This window comes from Clupea harengus, chromosome 18, assembly GCF_900700415.2.
Source record: "Clupea harengus chromosome 18, Ch_v2.0.2, whole genome shotgun sequence".
Taxonomy (NCBI): domain Eukaryota; kingdom Metazoa; phylum Chordata; class Actinopteri; order Clupeiformes; family Clupeidae; genus Clupea; species Clupea harengus.
The window spans coordinates 25972901-25998276 of record NC_045169.1 but is presented as its reverse complement, the minus strand read 5'-3'; the positions used below and the strand labels follow the sequence as shown (position 1 = coordinate 25998276).

General features: G+C 46.6%; 2 protein-coding genes across 2 annotated transcripts in view; both read left to right on the top strand.

The window, feature by feature from the left end:
* sf3b2 (splicing factor 3b, subunit 2) lies at positions 1-20176 on the top strand. Its single transcript, XM_031585125.2, has 22 exons — positions 1-203; positions 923-969; positions 1187-1246; positions 2385-2561; positions 5551-5613; positions 7044-7182; positions 7471-7571; positions 7899-8007; positions 8121-8215; positions 8444-8668; positions 9582-9704; positions 10321-10401; positions 12189-12416; positions 12589-12738; positions 12991-13080; positions 13514-13621; positions 15533-15640; positions 16055-16197; positions 16688-16789; positions 17299-17398; positions 17817-18008; positions 19541-20176. The coding sequence occupies exons 1-22, from the start codon at positions 74-76 to the stop codon at positions 19610-19612; spliced, it is 2643 nt and encodes an 880-aa protein (XP_031440985.1). The 5' UTR covers positions 1-73; the 3' UTR covers positions 19613-20176.
* Positions 20177-23846: 3670 nt separating this feature from the next.
* LOC105902938 (phosphofurin acidic cluster sorting protein 1-like) overlaps positions 23847-25376 on the top strand; it is a 32067-nt gene continuing 30537 nt past the window's right edge. The window contains exon 1 of the mRNA XM_031584766.2: positions 23847-24935. Coding sequence (XP_031440626.1) covers positions 24790-24935 — 146 coding nt within the window. The 5' untranslated portion in view covers positions 23847-24789. The remainder of the gene's footprint in view (positions 24936-25376) is intronic.

Below are 25376 nucleotides of genomic sequence, written 5' to 3'. Positions count from 1 at the left end.
AAACTTCCCGTGAGCCTCTTTACACCGACTAGTGTGCGTTGTTTGTGGTGTGACTGAATGAACTAAAGTTAAAATGGCTAGCGACGGACCACCAGGAACCGACGTCAACCCGTTCGACCTGGGTGGTGCTGTGGTGTCCCTGAACACATGGAGCGTCCCCGAGCTGCAAGCGAAACTGGCCGAGATCGGTGCGCCAATAATGGGTGAGAATTGAATGAGTCTTTCTTCTGTGCGCGGCGCAAGTATCCGGCTACATAGCTAGCTTGCTAGGTCAACTTCAGGCTTCTTCCCTGGTCACATCTTAGGCCTTGTCAAATTAAACTCTAGTTAGCTACCTACCTGGTTAACTATATGTTTGAGAAATTATCACAAACAGGGACGTTTAATCTATTTTACCATCGATGGTCAGATAAGCAACAGGACTTTCGGAAAACTTAGCAAATCGTTTCGCTAGCTGACGTTTAGCTTACTAGCCAACGAAATGAATACGACGAGAATTAGCTGTTGCCTAAGTTAACTAGCTGGATACATGTTGTATATTGGTGGTCCCGTTTGACTGCTTGGTTGCATTATTGCGCCGGCATAATTATTTTTTTTCAGGTGAGATTTGCATGCAGTTGGTGCATCGAGCATTGTGATCTGCGTCAAGGAAGCACAGTGTACTAAATTACCTATTTGGCAACTAAAAGTTTAATTCGAGTAATGATAACACAGTTAAAAGCTAGTCGAGACTTCCGATGTAAACACAGTCTAACGCTAAAGTCAGCCAGCTTGTTGTCGCCCAGACCAAGATGAATCCAATAGGATCAGTAGGATTAGAGGCTGTATGCTATTGCTTCACGGCTGTGTTTATCACTGATGTTATGTGTGCGCCTGTTGCGTTAATCGGCAGACGCTAACAGTAATGTCCTATTCTCCTCAGGGCCGAGAGATGACTTAATTGACCGACTGAAAGGATACATGATGCAGGTAATGTTGAGATTCGCTGTCTATACAAAGTCATTGTTGAGAATATATGAAATTACACCTTTTACATTGAATGTTTGGGTCACCCACAGAGTTATTATGAAAGCTTAATAAGTTACGATAAATAGTAGTTGATCTTCGAAAATATAGTCCAATGTGTTTTCTTTCTCTCTCTCTCTCTCCGTATGGGTGTGCATTTGGTTGAATGTCTTCTCTGTAGACGGGCATGATTCTGAACAAACCCAACATGCCAGGTGGAGATGACAAGTCAATGACACAGGTGAGGGGTTTATCTGGTTACTGTTGTCTCACTAATGATTTAAAGTTAGTTATGATCTCGCAGGAGATTTAAAATCAGTAGTGATCTCTCAGGAGATTTAAAATCAGTAGTGATCTCACAGGAGATTTACAGTCAGTAGTGATCTATCAGGAGATTTACAGTCAGTAGTGATCTTGCAGGAGATTTAAAATCAGTAGTGATCTCTCAGGAGATTTACAGTCAGTAGTGATCTATCAGGAGATTTACAGTCAGTAGTGATCTTGCAGGAGATTTAAAATCAGTAGTGATCTCTCAGGAGATTTACAGTCAGTAGTGATCTCTCTGAAGAGGTAACGCCGTCTCCCAGACCACCTTTGTTGGTGATTGTCTCTTGCTCATCCTCACTACCACAACACCCAGAAACAGTCTTGCTTATTCTTATTCGAGAATATTAATATAGCCGCCATTTCACCAAAGGTTGTTGATATGTGAACTCAACAGCGACTCTCCTCCCTCCCATGATGCTCCTGAAGCACTGTGTTGATTGGTTGGGATTCCGCGTTGATTGGCTGGTGTCAGAGCCACTACATTTGTTTCCCATTTTCAAAGCCAGGGCTGTGTACGGATACAGAGTTTGTTTACTTCAGCGCTGTGTACGAACACTGAGTTTGTTTACTTCAGCGCAATCACTGAACAGACAGCTAGAGTGCCATGAGGAACAGAGAATCACAGACCTCACCTTTAATATAATGTATACTAAATACTGAAGAATCACAGACTTCTCCTTTAATATAATGTATACTATATACTGAAGAATCAAAGACTCTACCTTTAATATAATGTATATTAAATACTGAAGAATCACAGACTGCACCTTCAATATAATGTATACTAAATACTGAAGAATCACAGACTCCCCTTTAATATAATGTATATTAAATACTGAAGAACTGTTAAGTTGAAGAAGGCAAAGAAATATGTGTGTAAGTCATATAGAGGGTGCACCCCCCCAACCATCATCATCATCATCATCATCATCATCATCCACCCATCCTAAAAAGTAGAGGAGAATTATTACTTGTAAACTAAATTAGCAGTGGATGGGTCCATTGCTGGGTGTTAATATGTGCTGACACAGTCTTCACTCTTCTCCCCACAGATGCCAGGTATCCCGCCCCTCCCCCCGATCCCCCCGATGCCGCTCCCCCCGGGCATGGGCATGCTGCAGGCCATGAGCATGATGGGCGCACCCCCTCCCCCTGGCATGCACATGGGCATGGAGCCGCCCGGCCTGTCTCCGGACCCACTCAAGATGGCACAGCAGCGGGCAGCCATGGTGCGTGTGTCTGTCTGTCTGTCTGTCTATCTGTCTGTGTCTTTCTGTGTGTGTGTGCGCGTACGTCTGTCTGTCTGCCTGTGTGTGTGTACGTCTGTCTGTTAGGGGTGGGCGTTATGACCAAAATCTTCTATCACGGTATTTGTAATTTTATATCACGGTTACGGTATATATCACGGTTTATTATGCGTAGGGTGACCAGATTTGGGTTTTTGAAAAAGAGGACACTTCAGCGGTGGTGAAATGTGTCCACAGACATTCATTTATTGACCCTTAAGAACACTAAGGTGCAGAAACAATACTGTCTCAATAGGCTATTGGCCTAAGCAATAGTGGCCAGTATCCATTGAATCTTTAAATAGTAAAATTAAAGCAAAGTGTATGTAAAAAAAAGAAAAAGGGAAAATCTTTCTGTGGCATTTAGTGCAGTGCTTATGTTTCAGTGGTTCTTTAATGTACTTTCAGAAGATAACTCAAGTGTAAAAACGTTATTTTCAATGTGTGTCCATATAACCCTAACGCAATAATGATGAGATATTTTCTTTATATAGCCACTAGTGCTGTCAGTTTAACACGTTATTAACGGCGTTAACGCAAACTCATTTTAACACCGTTGATTATTTTTTTTTATTATTATTTTTTTTTTTTTAGATTAACGTTCTTTTTGGGTTTTGCAAACTGTGTAGTAGGCTAACGTTACGGTTTGAGTGAATGGTGAGCGCGATACGGCCAAATGGATGATAAAAAGCTTCTGAATGGAAAGTTTACTTTTAAAAGTTGTGTTGTGCAAAAGAAGCGAGCTTCACTGTTGTCTGAAAATGTCAACAGGCAGCTGGCTGAAAGCAAAGAAGTAGTAGGCTTACCTTTTATTGGTAACATAACTGTTATGGTTCATTGTTTATGAAATAAGAGGCGTGACTGCTATGTTCCCAGCAAACTTGAAAAAAAGAAAATATTAAGCCATGGTTTAACTGCACTATAGGCTGAGTCCTTGTTTACCTGAAATGTGCACTTTATAATTTTATTTTGTACCGCCCTGTTTGGCAATGTTGGTTTTCAATCAAATAAAACATTTGCTTAAAGCAAGCAAATCCACTTTTCCATGTTGATAAGGGCATTAAAATAAAAATAAAATGATGGAAAAAATAAGGGACATTTACAAATTTGCGATTAATCGCGATTCATTTTGAGTTAACTATGACATAAATGCGATTAATCGCGATTAAATATTTTAATCGTTTGACAGCACTAATAGCCACATATTAAAATAAGAAAATTAAGAAGTTGGCCATTACACATAGACATATACATAGACGCTCCATCGACCGCCTCAGCCCGTTGCTGCGACGTGCTAAGGTGATGACGAGGTGATGACTGGCCTGTAAACAGACGCAAGTAAATGATGGAGCTGCGGTTTCTCTGGATAAAAAGCACTATAGCTTTTATATTTCTCAACCGATTTCACTGAGTAGTTTTTATATTCAAGAGTTTATGATCTACGTGGAGTACCAAAAAAGGTTTGTCTCCATGTTACTTAGAATCTCGTTGGTTTGGCCGTAATCGCCGTTGACATACATACATACATTTATATGTCTATGATAATCGCTGCTAGACGCTCACTGTTCTTGTGCTCTCACAGCTCATTCACTTTGAAATACTGAAAAGAAATCTAAACTATCGAAATAGTGCATCTTTAACTACTGAAGAGAATCTGCAAATAAATGCCTACACTAGACACTTTTCAGTCCATATTTTTCAGTATATTGAATCTTTCCCAACAGTCGAGGATTACTCAACAAGTAGGCATGACAGCCCTTGCAGGTTATGTGCTTAAAAATTGTACTGGGTAGCGTATTATACGGCTCTTCAGAATGTTCAAAAAAGTTCAGTTGATTTGAATGGGCCACCCCAACGTTCGCAGGTCTGTAATTTCTTTATTTTCACTGCTGCGAAAATGTAATGACCGCGCTGACCATCTTTCATATCATTCCGCAAGTAGTCCGGTCATTTAACGTAACGGGAAGTAATGGGTTGCTACGCAACACCTGAAACTTTAGAGTTCTATTTGCCTGAAGAACTATTTTTTCTCAGCAGAAATCATAAAACGGCAACAAAATCGTTAGAGGTATTTTTGGAGGAATGTCTATCGTTTTGGCGAGTTACTGTATAATAAGAGGGATGCTGTATAGTTCGGTCATTATCTAAAAATAAATCGATTGGATTTCAAAATAAGAGTATACCGTGGTTGAAACGGTATGGCCAAATCTCTCCCGGTAGACACATTTCTACCGTTGCACGGTATATACCGTCATACCGCCCAGCCCTACTGTCTGTCTGTGTGTGTGTGTGTGTGTGTGTGTACGTCTGTCTGTGTGTGTGTGTGTTTGTGTACGTCTGTCTGTGTGTGTGTGTGTGTGTGTGTGTGTGTGTGTACGTCTGTCTGTCTGTCTGTGTGTGTGTGTACGTCTGTGTGTGTGCGTGCGCCTGTGTGTCTGTCTGTGTGTCTGTCTGTGTGTGTGTACGTCTGTCTGTGTGTCTGTCTGTGTGTGTGTGTCTGTGTGTGCGTGTGTCTGTCTGTGTGTGTGTGTACGTCTGTCTGTCTGTGTGTGTGTGTGTGTGTGTGTGTGTGTGTGTGTGTGTGTACGTCTGTGAATACATCTGCGAATATGTGGAAGTATGGCAGTTACCTTAAGGGCTCCATGTTAAAGGCCATCAAAGTTTGGTCAAGCACTGTATGCATGGCTAGGTTACAGTGGCACAGTGTGAATCAACAATATTGTATCTATATGAACACCTTGTGCACGTGTACACAAACAGTTAACAAATCAGTCAGATATTGTGAGACAATGTGTGTCTGTGCTAAACTTGACAGTGTTTGGGAAGAGGGCTTAAAGTTATATCCGTGTGTGTGTGTGTGTGTGTGTGTGTGTGTGTGTGTGTGTGTGTGTGTGTGTGTGTGTTTTTAATTTCATTTTGTTTTGTATCACAGGGTGAGTCTCGGGTCATGGAGGAGCAGATGAAGGAGCAGGAGCTTCTGGAACAGCAGAAGAGGGTGAGACTGTGGTCCATATACTCCCCTAATGAGCCTTGGCTCTTCTAGACTGTAGTCCATACTCCACTAATGAGCCATGACTCTTCTAGACTGTAGTCCATACTCCCCTAATGAGCCTTGGCTCTTCTAGACTGTAGTCCATACTCCACTAATGAGCCATGACTCTTCTAGACTGTAGTCCATACTCCACTAATGAGCCATGGCTCTTCTAGACTGTAGTCCATACTCCCCTAATGAGCCATGGCTCTTCTAGACTGTAGTCCATACTCCACTAATGAGCCATGGCTCTTCTAGACTGTAGTCCATCACTAATGAGCCATGGCTCTTCTAGACTGTACTCCGCTAATGAGCCATGGCTCTTCTAGACTGTACTCCGCTAATGAGCCATGGCTCTTCTAGACTGTAGTCCATCACTAATGAGCCATGGCTCTTCTAGACTGTAGTCCCCTAATGAGCCATGGCTCTTCCATACTCCACTAATGAGCCATGGCTCTTCTAGACTGTAGTCCATACTCCACTAATGAGCCATGGCTCTTCCATACTCCACTAATGAGCCATCGACGCCAAGGCGCAGTACAGTCATGACCTGTCAGTCTTTTGATTGTGTTCATGTGTGTAAACTGCCTTTGATCTACCATTAGGTGAATACAAATGGATTTGTTAAATGCATTGCATACTAACGTGAAAGGGGACCTTTTAACCTGGGTCCTATTTTGTCTGTTTACCTCAATTACTGGGGGAAAAATGACTTTCTTGTCATTAGTTTGCCTTTCTATTCGTCCGGTCTGGTCTGGAAGAACTAATGACAGCAGAAAGAGTCCATTTCTACAGTTTCTTGACAGTTGTGAAGGTAAACAGACACAGGTCTACCTCTGCAGAGAGAGATTGTAACATTACGAGCCTGTGGCACAACCAAGCTGTTTACCTTGACGCTTGCCCCACAGGATTACAGCGCATTGCCTTCTTGCCCCATAGCATTACAGCGCATTGCCTTCTTGCCCCATAGGATTACAGCGCATTGCCTTCTTGCCCCATAGGATCACATCACATAGCCTTCTTGCCCCACAGGATCACATCACATAGCCTTCTTGCCCCACAGGATCACATCACATAGCCTTCTTGCCCCACAGGATCACATCACATAGCCTTCTTGCCCCACAGGATTACAGCACATAGCCTTCTTGCCCCATGGGATCACATCACATAGCCTTTTTGCGGTAGCCAGTTATATTGTTCTAACTCAATACTGGGCCGAGTTCGATCGTTTTTGTCGCTAGTAAAAAATTGGACCCAAAAAGATGGGAAAATTGGGCCCAGGTTAAAAAAATACTGTAGTTTCCCTTTTAAGAATAAAAAAACAAATTGCATGTTCAGTCTGTCTCCTCCCTTCACTGTCACTTATCCTCTCTCTCTCCCCCCCCCCCCTCCAGGCTGCAGTGCTGTTGGAGCAGGAGAGGCAGCAGGAGATGGTGGTGAAGCTCCAGCAGGGTCCCCCCGGCGTGCGGATGATGCCAGACTCCAGCCCCCGAGCCACCCTCATCCCCATGTCCAGCCTGCCCCCCATGAGAGGTGACCCCCCTGCCCCCCCCAATCAATAATCAATCAGTCAATCATGTTTCTGTGTGATTCCTCAATATTCACACGCAATGCTTGCAAACAGAATCTACGCTAACGTGTGTATGAGTGAGGTTTTGATGGACTAGTCATGTGTGAAAGTAAGTGTTCATAAGGGAATCCTTTATGGCTGCTGTTGCAGTACAGGTTACCCGATGGATCATGATTTAAACCCTGTGAGTGAGTTTGTACTGATGTGTGCGGATACAGTATTCTGACTCCCGAGTCCTGTCTTCTTGGTAGCTATGACGACGAGTGGCCCGCCCCCCCCTGGCGTTTCCATGATGTCCATGTCCAGCCAGAAGCAGCGTATGCCCCCCCCACCTGGAGAAGATGGCAGAGAGGTACTGATCTGTCAACTAGTTCTCTCATACACTTTCATTAAGCCTCCCAGCAGTTGATTAATATGAACTGACCACTGATCAGTGTTTAATAACGACTGCATCCCTGATCAGTGTTCAATAACGACTGCATCCCTGATCAGTGTTCAGGAACAACTGCATCCCTGCTGAATTAGCAGAACAGTCCTTCCTCCGTCTTAAGTAATAGTGACGTATTACTCATTCTCTATCCAACCATGTCTCTTACTCTACATCTGTCTCTCTCTCTCTCTGTCTTGCTCTCTGTCTCTCTCTCTCTCTCTCTCTCTCTCTCTCTCTCTGGTGTTCCAGTCTTGGCAGGGTGAAGATGTGGGTATCGGGCCTAAGATCCCTCAGGCGCTGGAGAAGATCCTGCAGCTGAAGGAGATCAGACAGGAGCAGCTCAACACTGTCCCCCCAGGTCAGGAGTACACACTGCCCTGCGCCTAGTTCCCCCGAACACACACCACGATTGGGAATACAATGACCAAAATCTGAATCTGTGTGTTTGTGTGTGTGTGTGATTCTGTACAGCGGAAGACGAAAACGAGGCTCTAGACGCAGAACTGAACAGCTCCCTTGCCCTGTCAGAGACGGAGGAGGACGACTCCGGCCTCTCCAAAAAGGAGGTATGTTTGAGCGTGTGTCCTGTGTTCCAGGGCGGTCTGGAACTGCAGCTACAGAAGGCTAGAAGCACCATATTGATATTTAACGATAGGAGCTTTGGAGTCCTCTTTTAATAAAGGATGTGGCGACAAATACAAATGATCACTAATAGTTTTTCACAACACTAATAGTTATGTATTGAGTTATTGTTCATTATATGATTGTTTGTTTTTTTGTTGTTCCATCGTCAGAAAAACCGCCGTCGCCGCAACAGGAAGAAGAAGAAGAAGAAGCGCGACCAGGAGAACCAGCCCCAGAAGGAGAACGAGGAGGATGACAAGAAAGGAGGGAAGGAGAAGGAGAAAGAGAAAGACAAGGACAAGGAGCCAGAGGTGGAGATCGAGTACATCACTGAGGAGCCAGAGATCTACGACCCCAATTTCATCTTCTTCAAGAGGATCTTTGAAGCCTTCAAGGTCAGACGCGGCGTGGGCTGGAGAGTGTGGCAGTGTTGTCATGCACATCATCATATTACTCTTCACGTTATATTCAGTTAGTGTAATGTTGACCTTTCTGAGGGGTCATGTCTTGCATTGTCAAGCTCCTAGTGAAAGTCCCCCATATGCAGATGCAGTAACACTGTCACTGTGTAACGGGGTTATCAGCAGACCTGTAGTGTCAGACATTTCAAAATTATCAGCCATATCAGCTGGAGCAATGTTATTGATAGGTGAAAATTCACCCTAGTTACCTGAGGACTCCGGAGCTGCATATAAGTATATTTATTAGACAAACAGCAATTGCAATCGGGCTCACTCCCAGCACAAGGCTGAAAGTGAAGCAATCATAAACACATCGCACAAGGTTTATATAGACAGAAGTTGAGCGTTCAGCAGGGATAACCACGTGGTGGATTTCTCACGTCCGAGGCAAGGATGGAAGTTTTGCACAAGGTCGGAAGAAGCACAGTTCGACCCTTCTTATCACTTCTGGTCTAAACATGCTCTTGAACATATGCAGACTAAGTGGCACCTAATATTCTAAGTTACACACGCACACACAGAAAAGCCATTTCATAAGCACATGATTCATACATTCTTAAGTACTTAACAGTGTTTGCAAATGATCTCCATCAGTTATCACTGTCACTAAGTCTTTTCCTAACTACAATAAAGTGAGTCTATAAAAATGTAATTATCCTTAGACGCGAGACAGTACTCTTATAATGATAACTGCACAATCTATGGATATTGTCGATACTTCTTCGAGTCACACGCTAATGTTAATCGCTGTGATGGCACTGAACTGGAGAGAAAGTGGCGTAGAAGTGAGCAGAGGGTAGAGTGGTTCCCTAACCGGCGGCGTGAACGTCTCTCGTCTCTCCTGCAGCTGACGGACGACATCAAGAAGGAGAAGGAGAAGGAGCCGGAGAAGACGGAGAAGCCGGAGCTCACCGCCATCAGGAAGAAGGGATTCGAGGAGGAGAAGAAGGACAGCGACGACAGCGATGATGTAAGACTGTGTGTGTGTGTGTGTGTGTGTGTGTGTGGCAGTGATCATGTTCTGTGTTTAGTAGGGATATGCATGAGTAGCTGTCATCATAATCGACCTTTTGACCTGACCTTAAACCCCAGAGGTCGGGCTAGTAGATTGATGTCCCGTTTGACCTTTTGACCTGACCTTAAACCCCAGAGGTCGGGCTAGTAGATTGATGTCCCGTTTGACCATTTGACCTGACCTTAAACCCCAGAGGTCGGGCTAGTAGATTGATGTCCCGTTTGACCTTTTGACCTGACCGTTAACCCCAGAGGTCGGGCTAGTAGATTGATCTCCCGTTTGACCTTTTGACCTGACCTTAAACCCCAGAGGTCGGGCTAGTAGATTGATGTCCCGTTTGACCTTTTGACCTGACCGTTAACCCCAGAGGTCGGGCTAGTTGATTGATGTCCCATTTGACCTGACCTTTAACCCCAGAGGTCGGGCTAGTTGATTGATGTCCCATTTGACCTTTTGACCTGACCTTTAACCCCAGAGGTCGGGCTAGTTGATTGATGTCCCATTTGATGGCACGTCTTCTGTGTCAGTCTCATGTCTCTGCCTAAGCTCCTCCCCATCGTGTCACACACAGGAAGTGAAGACTGACGGCCCCAAGATGTCCAAGAAGAAGCTGCGTCGCATGAACAGACTGACTGTGGCTGAACTCAAACAGGTAGCGCACACACACACACACACACACACACACACACACACACACACACACACACACACACACACACACACACACACACACACACACGTACATTAGTACACACACACACACACACACACGTACATTAGTACACACACACACACACACACACACACACACGTACATTAGTACACACACACACACACACACGTACATTAGTACACACACACACACACACACACAAACACACGTACATTAGTACACACACACATTAGTACACACACACACACATACATTAGTACACACACACACACATACATTAGTACACACACATACATTAGTACACACACACACTAGTACACACACACACGTACACACGTACATTAGTTCACACACACGTACATTAGTACACACACACACACACAAGTACATTAGTTCACACACATCACACACACGTAAAAGTGCAGATAGATGTTGTTTTTCAGCAGGTAACAAATTGACAGCACAGGTATTAACACATAGGTGAAATCCAACAGGTTTTAATTGTAAATAGAATCAACAAGAGGCTACTCAAAAAAGCGGCCTGGTTTCTGAAGAACCACACTATTGTTGGAATAGAAACTTTTCCTATTTCCTCAGCTGAGATCTACAAAAACTGGCTTGTGTTTCCTACTGCGCTAGAAAGATGGACAGCTTTATTTATCTCCAAGGGTCATTTCTGTGTATCAATATAAGGCACTGCACCAAGTCATCAATATAAGTCATTAGTCACAATGTAGTGTCTTCTAACCTGTTCTGGACAATCTCTAACGTAGAACCGTGTCACGACATGACATTAATATATCAGCTTGCTGAAGGACACGTGTTCTCCTGGGGGACGGTTGCCAGTGGTGACTGATGGGGAAGGAAATGGTCGCAAAATTAAATATTTAGGAGCATTGGCAGCCATTTTACTCACCCTCTGGAGTCCTGATGGAACTACAGGAGGGCCAAACATGCTTGGGGCCTTCACCACACACACACCACACAGAGCAGAGCAGAGGGCCAAACATGCTTGGGGCCTTCACCACACACACACCACACAGAGCAGAGGGCCAAACATGCTTGGGGCCTTCACCACACACACACCACACAGAGCAGAGCAGAGGGCCAAACATGCTTGGGGCCTTCACCACCACACACACCACACACAGCAGAGGGCCAAACATGCTTGGGGCCTTCACCACCACCACACACACAGCAGAGGGCCAAACATGCTTGGGGCCTTCACCACCACACACACCACACACAGCAGAGGGCCAAACATGCTTGGGGCCTTCACCACCACCACACACACAGCAGAGGACCAAACATGCTTGTGGTTTTCACCACCACACCACACCACACAGAGCAGAGGGCCAAACATGCTTGGGGTTTTCACCACACACAGAGCAGAGCAGAGGGCCAAACATGCCTGGGGCCTTCACCACCACACACACCACACACAGTAGAGGGCCAAACATGCTTGGGGCCTTCACCACCACCACCACACACACAGCAGAGGGCCAAACATGCTTGGGGTCTTCACCACCACACACACACAGAGCAAAAGGTAGCAGGCAAAACACACCACACACACACACACACACACACACACACACACACACTGAGCACAAGTCTGAGAGTCTGAGCCCTCACACACACACACACACACACACACAAGTTCACAAGGTGCTGCTGCAATGGAAGCCTATTGTAAATCAGTGTCCTCGTGTTTGTATGTGGGGAACCCCTCCCGACCCCTGACCCTCTGACCTTTCACCCCTCAGCTGGTGGCGCGCCCCGATGTGGTGGAGATGCACGACGTGACGGCGCAGGAGCCCAAGCTGCTGGTGCACCTGAAGGCCACGCGGAACACCGTGCCCGTGCCGCGCCACTGGTGCTTCAAGCGCAAGTACCTGCAGGGCAAGAGGGGTATCGAGAAGCCGCCCTTCGAGCTGCCCGAGTTCATCAAGCGCACCGGCATCCAGGAGATGAGAGAGGCACTGCAGGAGAAGGTATGAGCACACGCACGCACACACACCTCACACACACACACCTCACACACACACCTCACACACACACACACACTGAGCACAAGTCAGAGTCTGAGCCCACACACACACACACACACACACACACACACTGAGCACAAGTCTGAGAGTCTGACTCGGTCTGTTCCGTCTGCAGGAGGACGCTAAGACCATGAAGACTAAGATGCGGGAGAAGGTTCGGCCCAAGATGGGCAAGATCGACATTGACTACCAGAAGCTGCACGACGCTTTCTTCAAGTGGCAGATCAAGCCCAAGCTCACCATCCATGGGGATTTGTACTACGAGGTACCCCCCCCTCTCTCTCTCTCTCTCTCTCTCTCTCTCTCTCTCTCTCTCTCTCTCTCTCTCTCTCTCTCCTTCCTCTTTATTGTGCTGCCCTGTGTTGTCTTTCATGACACAACTTTCAGATAAATATTTTCATAAGACATTTAAGTAGTGTGTTTTTATGTGCAGTATTCTATGCTCACTATACATGTACACCAATGTCTCCCTCTCTCTCCCTCTCCATCCCTCTCTCTCTCTCTCTCTCTCTCTCAGGGGAAGGAGTTTGAGACTCGTCTGAAGGAGAAGAAGCCTGGTGATCTGTCTGATGAGCTGCGTAACGCCCTGGGCATGCCCACTGGACCTGTGAGTACATCTCTCTTTCTTTCTTTCTTTCTTTCTTTCTTTCTTTCTCTCCCCCTCTCTCTCTCTGCCCCCTGGACCTGTGAGAACACCTCTCTTTCTTTGTTTCTCTCCCCCCCCCCCCCCCCCCCCCCCCCACTTGGACCTGTGAGAACACCTCTCTCTCTTTCTTTCTTTCTTTCTTTCTTTCTTTCTCTCTCTCCCCCTCTCTCTCTTTCTCTACATCACTCCTGTTTACTTTTCTCTCCCTCCGTGCTCTCACACTGTTCACCTCACCTTTCTAAACTCTGCCTGTCCTTCAGTTCTTTTTGCGCGCTCTCTCTCTCTCTAAGGCCGTGCTTCATGCCCTGTTCTCTGTGTGTGTGTGTGTGTGTGTGTGTGTGTGTGTGTGTGTGTGTGTGTGTGTGTGTGTGTGTGTGTGTGTGTGTGTGTGTAGAACTCTCACAAGGTCCCCCCTCCGTGGTTGATCGCCATGCAGCGGTACGGCCCTCCTCCCTCCTACCCCAACCTGAAGATCCCTGGACTCAACGCTCCCATTCCTGACGTGAGTACACACACACACTCTCACACACACACACTCAATGCTCCCATTCCTGACGTGAGTGGACATACACACACACACACACACACACACACACTCAACGCTCCCATTCCTGACGTGAGTGGACATCCATACACACACACACACACACACACACACACACACACACACACACACACTCAATGCTCCCATTCCTGACGTGAGTGGACATACACACACACACACACACACACACTCAACGCTCCCATTCCTGACGTGAGTGGACATCCATACACACACACACACACACACACACACACACACACACACACGCTCACACACACACACACACTCACACACACGCTCTCACACACACACACAGAGACACTGGCGCTCTCACACACACACACACGCTCTCACACACACACACACGCTCACACACACACACACGCTCTCACACACACACACAGAGACACTGGCACACACACACACTCACACACACACACACACACACACGCTCACACACACACACACACACACACACACACGCTCTCACACACACACAGAGACACTGGCGCTCTCTCACACACACACACGCTCTCACACACACACACACGCTCACACACACACACACGCTCTCACACACACACACAGAGACACTGGCACACACACACACACACACACTCTCACACACGCTCTCTCACACACACTCTCTCACACACACACACACACACACACACACACACACACGCTCTCACACACAGAGACACTGGCACACACACACACACACACACACTCTCACACACACACACACACACACACACACACACACACACACACACACACACACGCTCTCACACACAGAGACACTGGCACAGACGGAGACGGACACTCCAAGATGGATGGAGACACAGCAGGGGCAAACAGACATCACATTACAGACCTGAGAACAGACATGTCATATATGACCCACACACTCATTACAGACATCACAGACCTGAGAACAGACATGTCATATATGACCCACACACTCATTACAGACATCACAGACCTGAGAACAGACATGTGCACATCACAGACCTGAGAACAGCAGACATGTCATATAAGACCCACACACTCATTAGACGTTACATACCTGAGAACAGACATGTGCACATTAGACATCACAGGCCTGAGAACAGACATGTCCTATGACCAACACACTCATTACAGACATCACAGGCCTGAGAACAGACATGTCCTGTGACCAACACACTCATTACAGACATCACAGGCCTGAGAACAGACATGTCCTATGACCAACACACTCATTACAGACATCACAGACCTGAGAACAGAACATATGACCAACACACTCATTACAGACGTCACAGACCTGAGAACAGACATGTCATATATGACCCACACACTCATTACAGACATCACAGACCTGAGAACAGACATGTCATATTACAGACATCACAGACCTGAGAACAACAGACGTCATATAATAACAATATAATAATAAAACTTTATTTATATAGCACCTTTCATGCAAAAGAATGCAGCTCAAAGTGCTTTATATGACCGTGATGTGTTTCAAAAGAACAGTTGAAGACAGAGGGGGCTAATAATGACACTGTCTCTGCCTGCTCCAACCCTCTCTCTCTCTCTCTCTCTCTCGTTATCTGATGGTGTGCTATTCTGGGATATACTGCAGCATACCAGGATTTCTATTCTCTGTCACTCAAATCTAATCTCTTAAACCCTTTTTCTTGGTGAACAAAAGAATGCAGAGAACTAATCTATTCTTCCTACCTTCCTCTGTCACCCTATTTCCCTCCCTTTCTTGACACCTCATCCCCCTCTCCTCTTCTGAATCCCTCCCTCATCCCCCTCCCTCATCCCCCTCTCCTCTCTTCTGAATCTCTCTCTCCCTCCCTCCATGCCTCTCAGGGATGCTCGTTCGGGTACCACGCGGGGGGCTGGGGGAAGCCTCCCGTGGACGAGACGGGGAAGCCGCTGTACGGAGACGTGTTCGGGACCAACGCTATAGACTTCCAGGTGTGACACACACACACACACACACACACACACAGGCGGCTTGCCTGGTTTAGATGACTTCTGTTGACTGGGGGCATTTATACTCTAAGGGTTATGGGTGTTGTGATCCCAGTCAAGCTGGCTCAGTGGTCTGTGAATATCATGTTAATGTGTTTTAAAAGCTTACTGTGTTAAACGCTTACTATGGGGAGGCATGTTCATTTGAGTTTGTTGGAAAAAAAGAAATACTTTTAAAATTTTATTTTTAACTAAAGGTTTTTTTTAAAAGTGATGTATTTTCCTCTAACCGTTATCATTTCACCCTTTTTCTTTCTGTCCGTTGGTTTTTGCCTCCTTCGCCTCTCTCGCTCTCTCTTCCCCCTCTCTCTCTCTCTCTCCCTCTTCCCCCTCTCTCTCCCTCTCTCTCCATCTCAGGCTAAGGCGGAGGAGGAGGAGGTGGACCGGACTCCGTGGGGAGAGCTGGAGCCGTCAGATGATGAGTCGTCTGAGGAAGAGGAGGAGGAGGAGAGCGATGAAGACAAGCCCGATGAGACTGGCTTCTTCACACCCGCCGACAGGTACACACACACACACACCCACACACACAAAGAATGTGAATGAATGGAAGGATAGTCTTTATATCTGTTCAGATTGCATATGGGGATACACAGACTGTGTTGGATCTTTTGTGATTCAGATTGCATATGGGGATACACAGACTGTGTTGGATCTTTTCTGATTCAGATTGCATATGGGGATACACAGACTGTGTTGGATCTTTTCTGATTCAGATTGCATATGGGGATACACAGACTGTGTTGGATCTTTTCTGATTCAGATTGCATATGGGGATACACAGACTGTGTTGGATCTTTTCTGATTCAGATTGCATATGGTGATACACAGACTGTGTTGGATCTTTTCTGTCCTGATTAACTCGGCTGCCCGCTGAATTAGGAGGTTTTCCTTGTGAAATGCAGGTAGAAGGGTTATATCTGGAGTTGTTTTTGTTCTCAGTCACCAAAGTCTTGCTCTCTCTCTCTCCTCATCCCTCCTTCCATCTGCCAGTGGTCTGATCACTCCTGGAGGCTTCTCTTCTGTCCCTGCCGGCATGGAGACCCCAGAGCTCATTGAGCTGAGGAAGAAGAAGATCGAAGAGGCCATGGACGGGTACGTGTCGTTTGTTTGTGTGTGTGTGTGTGTGTGTTGTACCTGAACGTTGATGAACCTGTAGGCAAACCTACATGCTCCGTGTGGAGTTGGTGTGTGTGTGTCATCATGTTGATCGTCCTGACCAATCATCTGTAGGCTCATCCTTACAGAGCGCTTTAACCTTACACAATGGAATGGAATGGAAGTGTATTGCTTCTTAGCATTTTGTTGCTAGTTTTCATGAATATTGTGTGTGTGTGTGTGTGTGTGTGTTTGTGTGTGTGTCTGTCTGTTCCTGTGTGTGTGTGTTTGTTCGTGTGTGTGTGTGTGTGTGTGTGTGTCTGTCTGTTCGTGTTTGTTTGTTCGTGTCTGTGTGTGTGTGTGTGTGTTTGTTCGTTCGTGTGTGTGTGTCTGTCTGTCTGTTCGTGTGTGTGTGTGTGTTTGTTCGTGTGTGTGTGTGTGTGTTTGTTCGTGTGTGTGTGTGTGTGTGTGTGTGTGTGTTTGTTCGTGTGTGTGTGTTCATCCAGAAATGAGACTCCTCAGCTCTTCACTGTACTGCCAGAGAGGAGGACAGCTGCCGTGGGCGCCGCCATGATGGCCTCGACACACATCTACGACGTCTCTGGGGTAAACACACACACACACACACACACACATCTACGACGTCTCTGGGGTAAACACACACACACACACACACACACACACACACACACATCTACGACGTCTCTGGGGTAAACACACACACACACACACACACACACACACACACACACACACATCTACGATCTCTCTGGGGTAAACACACACACATCTACGACGTCTCTGGGGTAAACACACACACACACACACACACACACACACATATCTCACCCACTGACACACCTGACTGAAGCGCTTTAATGGCGCTGTAGAAAGGGATTGAACACATGACTCTTATTCTGCTCAATTACGCTCTTTACTTCTCCAGCTAAACTCTTTCTCTCTCCTCCTCCCTCCCCCCTCCTCCTCCACCTCCTCCTCCTCCTCCCTCCTCCTCCTCCCCCAGGCGATGGCGGGTCGTAAGGCGGGCGGCGCGGGCGACAGCCAGGGCGTGGAGGTGGCTCTGGCCCCCGAGGAGCTGGAGCTGGACCCCATGGCCATGACACAGAAGTACGAGGAGCACGTGCGCGAGCAGCAGGCCCAGGTGGAGAAGGAGGACTTCAGCGACATGGTGGCCGAGCACGCTGCCAAACAGAAGGTGTGTGTGTGTGTGTGTGTGTGTGTGTGTGTGTGTGTGTGTGTGTGTGTGTGTGTGTGTGTGTGTGTGTGTGTGTGTGTGTGTGTGTGTGTGTGTGACCTGTGTATAATGGACTACGACACGCTGCAGTTCTGTGACTTTCTGTGTGTTAAGGCAGTTGAGCTCAGTTCCAAACAAGTGGATATGTTTGGCATGACACATGCCACCTAACATAAGGTGTGTGGGCGGGCGGAGGGAGGGAGGGGGCCAAGCAGGTGTGGGTGTGTGTTCAACCCTGCAGTGTGTTTTGGTTTGATGACTCTTGAACACACAACGTCCTTATTGGCATGTCCTGCCACTCGGCAGCCATCTTGGCAACGCCTCCAGGCAGCACGAGATCAGGCTCCTATCTAAAACAACAAACAAACAAACAAACAAGGCTGACTGCAGTCAGTTTTTTATTGCACGAACAACTCACACGTGTTATATATATATATATGGAGGCGACCAGGACACACTAAACACACACACACGCACACGCAGGCCTGAGGTCGCCATGAATTTTTTCTCTGCCTTTAACCCATCCCGGATCGTCCCTCCTCCAGGAGCAGTGGGCAGCTTCTCAGCGCCCGGGGACCAAGTGAACCGTCCGTCTCGGTCAGGGACGGACAGGATTGTTCTGTTCGCATGTTTTTCTGTTGGGGTTATTAGCGGAGGAAACCCCTTGTGAACACGGGGAGAACATGCAAACTCCACACAGAAAGGCCACTTGAGCACTGTGCACTCTGGGGAGGACCTGCCCCCCAGAGCCAACAGCGCCCCATGCGGGAATCGAACCCATGACCTTCTTGCTGTGAGGCTGCAGTGCAAGCAGTGCAAGCAACTGAGCCACCGTGAATGAATGGGGAGAGATCAGGCTGCTGTTTAAGGCACCTAAGATCAGGCTGCTATCTAAATGAATGGGAGAGATCAGGCTCCTATCTAAATGAATGGGGAGAGATCAGGCTGCTGTCTAAATGAATGGGAGAGATCAGGCTCCTATCTAAATGAATGGGAGATCAGGCTCCAGTCTAAATGAATGGGGAGAGATCAGGCTCCTATCTAAATGAATGGGAGAGATCAGACTCCTATCTAAATGAATGGGAGAGATCAGGCTCCTATCTAAACGAATGGGGGAGATCAAGCTCCTACAAGTGTGTGCCTGGTATTTGTACTCATAAAGGACATGCACAAATTCCATTGCCTGTCTGTAACTGCCACATCTATCTCTATCTGCCTGAACAGGCCAGGAGTGGTGTGTGTGTGTGTGTACATGTGCGCTTGATAGTGTGTGTGTGTGTGTGTGTGTACATGTGCGCTTGATAGTGTGTGTGTGTGTGTGTGTGTGTGTGTGTGCGCTTGATAGTGTGTGTGTGTGTGTGTGTGTGTGTGTGTGTACATGTGCGCTTGATAGTGAGTCTGCACTGAAGCTGATAAACAGTTTCGCTGCCCCATTAGTGATCACGTGACAAATACCAAACAAATTTAACACTCCCTCTCTCCCTCTCTCTCAGCAAAAGAAGAGGAAGGCTCAGCCCCAGGACACACGTGGCGGAGCGAAGAAGTACAAGGAGTTCAAGTTTTAGTCGGATGAGAGGGTGACTGAGGGAGAGATTAAAGGTAGAGGAGGAGAAGAAAGGAGAGCGGGGGAGGGAAAAGAGAGATTGAGAGAAAGCAATACTTGTCACACACACACACACACACACCCCTTTTCTCAACATTATTTTGAACCATGCTTCTAGTACTTGTGTGTTTTCTACAACAGTTGCCCAACATTACGTGAGTGCATGACCCATAAAAATGACATCTGAGCATAGATGCTTCTCACCGGCCTCGGCCGTGCAAGGAGTGAGCCATACGTGCGTCACTGGTTTTAAATATGTGCCCCTCGAAAGGTTTCGGTTCTTTCTTTTTGCATTTACACACTGTGTTGTAAATTGTGACTTCTTGCATTTCTTGAATCTTTTTTTTGTTTTGTTTTTTCCCCTGTTATTTGAACATGTTTTTAGTAACTTTGCCAGTCTGTACACACTGATGGGGTGTGTCTTGCATGACAACACACCAAAAATGTCTCTTGTAACTTTTTGTTCTCATGGATTTTCACTTTTTTTTTTGTTTGTAAATAAAAGACCAGTCTGTACCCTTTTAAAGCAGCCTCTGTCATCTTAATGTGAGAACCATACAGTAACCATTTAAAGCAGCTACTACCAAATAGGTGACGTCAGTAACTGACAATTTGTAACCTTTCACAAAAGCATACAAGCTTGGTTTCCTGCCCTTTTGAACGACCCTAAAACGTTGTTCAAGCTTCAAAACATAACGCCTCTGAGCTTGGCTGCGCAGTTGTATTTTCAGCCCAGTATTTTGGCGCCGTCTTGACGCCCGCTTCCTGTTCTGGTTTCTGAGAATTCCTGCCCAACTCTCCTTACGCTGCCGCTCTTGAACCAGTGGCCCACTAACACCATAAAAAAACAACATGCAGTGGCGCTTCTCTGCCACTAGGGGGTGATGTTTGTAGGAGAAGTCAGCTGACGTCTAAGGAATCCGTAACCCAAATATATTTTCACTTTCACCGATTTCTGACACTGTCAACAATTCAAGGTGGGCACACACACACACACACACACACACACACACAATGACTGTTTTCTACACATGAAGGTGTAAAATGTTAATCTTGTAATTTTCGAGGCAGACTTTATGGTTTATATTTATGGTCTGAAATTCTCTGATACTTCTCCAGATCACTAGTTTGTCATCAGTTTGGGTTCTGCTTGTCTACATTGTAATTTGGACAAACATCTGGCGTTGATGTCGGCCAAGAGTACCTATCCATATCGATCAGCATGAACATGAAAGGCCACACACGCACGCAGTGGATTGTGGGTACCCAGAGGTGGCAGCCAATCGGCAGGCCAGAATCTGAAGGTGCATGTGACCAAGGGTTGTCCTGACCTTAGAGTCTATTTTAGGCCTCTCCTCTCTCACTTGTCAGTGACAAGACCCTTGAGATGCTCTCTACCGTTTCCCAAATGTGTGTGTTTTTTTTTTAATCCACGTGGCTTTTCCCAGCCACAACCCTGCTGCCTTATTCACATTTCAGATCAACTACTCTGCTCCTTCGTCATTTGAATCTGCCTGACCCAGCCCCTTATTGTTAGACAGTTTCAAGACCATGATTTCCGAGAACTTGCACTACTTAGCAAGAGAGAGAGAGACAGAGAGCGTGTAAACAACGGCTACTTAAGGCCGAAATATACTTCTACGACTCCGTTATTCCGTGGTCACGCAGTTGCCTCGACGAACTAATTTGCATTGATGGTTCTCCGACGGTTGTGGGTGTCTTAAAGCAATTCAAAAGAAAAAGATGGCGGCGGACCAAACTCTGTAGATGGTCGTATGTGCACATTAACGTTGTTTGTTTGACTTTTTTTTGCTTAGATTTTCCGAGAAATAGACACTGTGCAATGTAAAAAAAAACGTTATTGTTACTGAAAAATTCGTCTGAGGGGATTTGCGAGGTGTCTGAGCCAGCTATCTAATGTTGGCATACTACTACCCGCAAGGTAAACAGCGATGTATTGACGGATTGACGGAGTCGGATAGTTACAAAATTTGGGAGGTGCACGTCAGGCCACGGAGAGGTGCTCGGAGAGGGTTTGCAATGTCGGAGAGGGCTCTCCGTGTCTCCGTAAACGGACCACCACAAATTGGGCTTTAGCCTCCACAGTTCATTTTTACACTCTTAGAGTGGAACCACAGCTGGATCTGCAACCTTACCGTGACTTACTCTACAGCCCTCTCACCCAGAGAGCAGAAGAAGACACGGAGAACCCTTCCATCCGCCCCACTAACGTCTATCCACCTGTTTCAAGATCAGATCCGCCCCACTAACTATCCACCTGTTTCAAGATCAGATCCGCCCCACTAACCTCTATCCACCTGTTTCAAGATCAGATCCGCCCCACTAACTATCCACCTGTTTCAAGATCAGATCTGGGGAAGGACGAGAAACAAAGGAGGGAAGTCATTCAAGAGTATTGAGAAGCTGTGTGTGTGTGTTTGAGAGGGTGTGTGTGTGTTTGAGAAGCTGTGTGTGTGTGTTTGAGAAGCTGTGTGTGTGTGTTTGAGAGGGTGTGTGTGTGTGTGTTTGAGAGGTGTGTGTGTGTGTTTGAGAGGTGTGTGTGTGTGTTTGAGAGGTGTGTGTGTGTGTGTGTTTGAGAAGCTGTGTGTGTGTGTTTGAGAAGCTGTGTGTGTGTGTTTGAGAGGGTGTGTGTGTGTGTGTTTGAGAGGTGTGTGTGTGTGTTTGAGAGGGTGTGTGTGTGTGTGTGTGTGTTTGAGAGGTGTGTGTGTGTGTGTGTTTGAGAGGGTGGCTAGATAAGGTTGGGGAGCTGCCATCCACACAGGGAACCCGTTCTGAAAACACATCCAAACATTGTTGTGGGTTCCCCCCCGCCCCCCAAACTTCTGAGAAGATTAACCTATAGGCCGTCATTTGACTGCGGGTTTTAGATAAGACAAAAAAGGGGTTGGTTTCTTGGACTAGGATTAAACTGAGTTTTTGTTTGACTGTGTTGGTGCCACATGAGTAATTGTAGGCATATATGGAGACTTCGGCAGCCTAGAATAGTTAATACAAGTAGCCTTATTATAGCCATAGTTTAGTCCTGTCACATTGTAAAAACAGACTGGATTGGTTTTACATATCAGCTGTGCCGTGGTGGTTGAGACAAATCAGCAAATATTGCTCTCAAGTGATGTAGGCTTGACGTTAACCTATACCTTAAAATTGGCCCGAAGCTGTGGTCCAGTGAGATGCCTTTCAGATGTAACCTGACCGAGGTCATTATAAAGCTTTAAGAGTAGCCTTTGCTAAACCCGCTGGTAGGCAGGTCATACTGTGCGTTTTGACGTGACAGAGCAGTCATGTGACGTCAGTGCTGATGTTGTCGCTCATGAATGAGTAATGGAACAAAACGCTGTCTATGTTTGGCGAGCACGAGCAGCAGGCGCGCTCCCGCAGTCTCCTGTAGGTCGACATTGGATGCTGACCTTCTGTTGCCTCCCGTGCTGACGCGTGAAAAAAAAATCGGATCACGGAAAGACTAGTCATACTCGAGAAATATTTATAAACTCGGCTATTATAATCCTCATGATCCTAATCTCTTTCACTTCGGTATGTGGGCCGCGGGTCGCGCGCAGAACACCTGGCACGACCTAAATGGTCGCGCTCAGCCCCTAACCCACGGCTGTGTGTCAGTCATCTGTTGCTTGGCGACTGTAATGATCCGAAGTTCATGCTGATTTTATGCGCAGTTTAAATCGGAGGAAAATGCCATCCGAGCGTGTTAAAACATAATTTGCAAGTCAAGCAGTCTCCTTGGTTTTAAGTATTTCAAACTGCGCTTTGCATATATAATAAAGTCACTAAAGATAGTTGAATCTCTTTTATGATTTGTCATTTTTTTTTAAGTTATTCTAGCGATGAGGGAGGGCAAACATGCCTTTGCATTGGGTTCATTTTAAAATAAAAGCCTTTGGCCTTTACATTTGTGATGGTCGTTTGGGAGTTTGTGGACGTGTAGACTCAATTATTAGAATAATTAGAGACGCGCTGCGTGGAACGCTTCCCCCGCTAATGGGTACAGCGCGGATGATTCATATTGCACACATCCCTGCCGTCTTCATTCAGAGAAAGCTGTCGCCGTGACACGCCAGCGACTCACACATTACCGCTTACATAGCTATAGGGGTCCTGTGCTCGGGCACGCCCATACCACGAAACCTGTAGGTTACCGGTGACTGTCTTGGTCGACGTTAATGTCTCTGACTCTATTTCATGCTGCAATAACAGATATGACAGTTGGTCAGTCACTAAATGCGTGTCAAAACGTTTGGTGCTCAAGGTCATCACGGCGGTGTCAAGGTGAAGTGTGTGAATTTCACACGTGTGGAGAGCTGCTGGTCGTCTGAGACATCGTGCCTTGGGCTCTGACTGAGATAAAGTATGACACACTTCTGATAACTTTGACGGCCGTACCTGTCCATGAAACAAAAAAGGCTACTGCTTTCTCGAAATGATTTTGTATTTATGAATAGCCTTCATACTAATATTGTCAGAACCATGACCAGACAATAAATTAACCAGTATGCTGTTCTTTTCCCCCTAGTGGTCTGTCATAGCCTATAGGCTTTTTTGGATTTTTGTAGACATTTGGAACTATAGGTTAGCGTTACCAATCCCTCAGTTCAAATCATGCAAGAAAAACGGGTAGGCAACAGTGTATGTTGCCGACAATCAGTTAAAAGCGACGATAGGGCGTCATAACATAACGGAAACAACGTTTTCCTTCGATATTTGTACAACCACCTCTCTCTAGCTCGTTCATGCTTTGCCTCACTCTGTCACTCACCCCCTCTAAATCGAAGTGTACGTCTTTAACAAGAGGCGTAGCTATTCGACTCGAGCTGTGTCTGCTAGTCGGTGGGGAGAAATTTCCGCTTCCTCCACTGACAAAACATCCACAGCAACTTGGTAAAGGACGTACACCCCCGTGTCCTCCGTTAAGCAGCGGATCCCTTCGGGCTTTGAAATCGCAAGACTCAAAGAAAGCTTGGAGCCAAAAGGGATTGTTAACTTTACAGGTCGTCATAGACTAGTGTTTTTTTGTTTTTGTGCCGCTGGCAGATCTACGAGGTTTAAAGAGCGGAGACACGGAGCCCACGAGCACCGCTGGTTTAAACGGACACGCATACCTCCAGCATGGAGCGCGGGGGGCTCCCGAAGCCTGGAGGTGTTCCGTCTCCGCAACCCTCCAAGCCGGTTACGATCACCTCGAATCGTCCGGTGCAGATGAACCTGTATGCAACGTGGGAAGTGGACCGATCTTCGCCGAGCTGCGTGCCTAGGTAAGTAAGCTATACTGGAGTTGTGATTATACCGGTGTACAAGTTGACTGAACGAGTTAAATGATCCTGAATGGTTCATTACAAGTAAAGGCTTGTTGACACATGTCACGAAAACAAAGGCAGTGTTGCCCAATTGAATTCCCCAATCGCGCAGAAGAACGGAAACCGAGTTACTATGGCTCTTGTAGCAGACGTCGTTTCTGCTTTTCTGCAAGCAGCGCACGTTCTCACACAAGTTGCACAACAAAAGAGTCGCCTTGCAGCTGACCAATCGCCTGGTCCACGCTGACCGATCGCCTGGTCCACGCTGACCGATCGTCGCCCACTGTTGTCCTCCTCGCCAGACATAATGCCGTCTACAGCCCTTGTCGTTACAAACCATAGGTCTATAAACGGAGCGACTGGTCTCGCTTGCGTTGCGTGTGTTTTGACAGATGGATA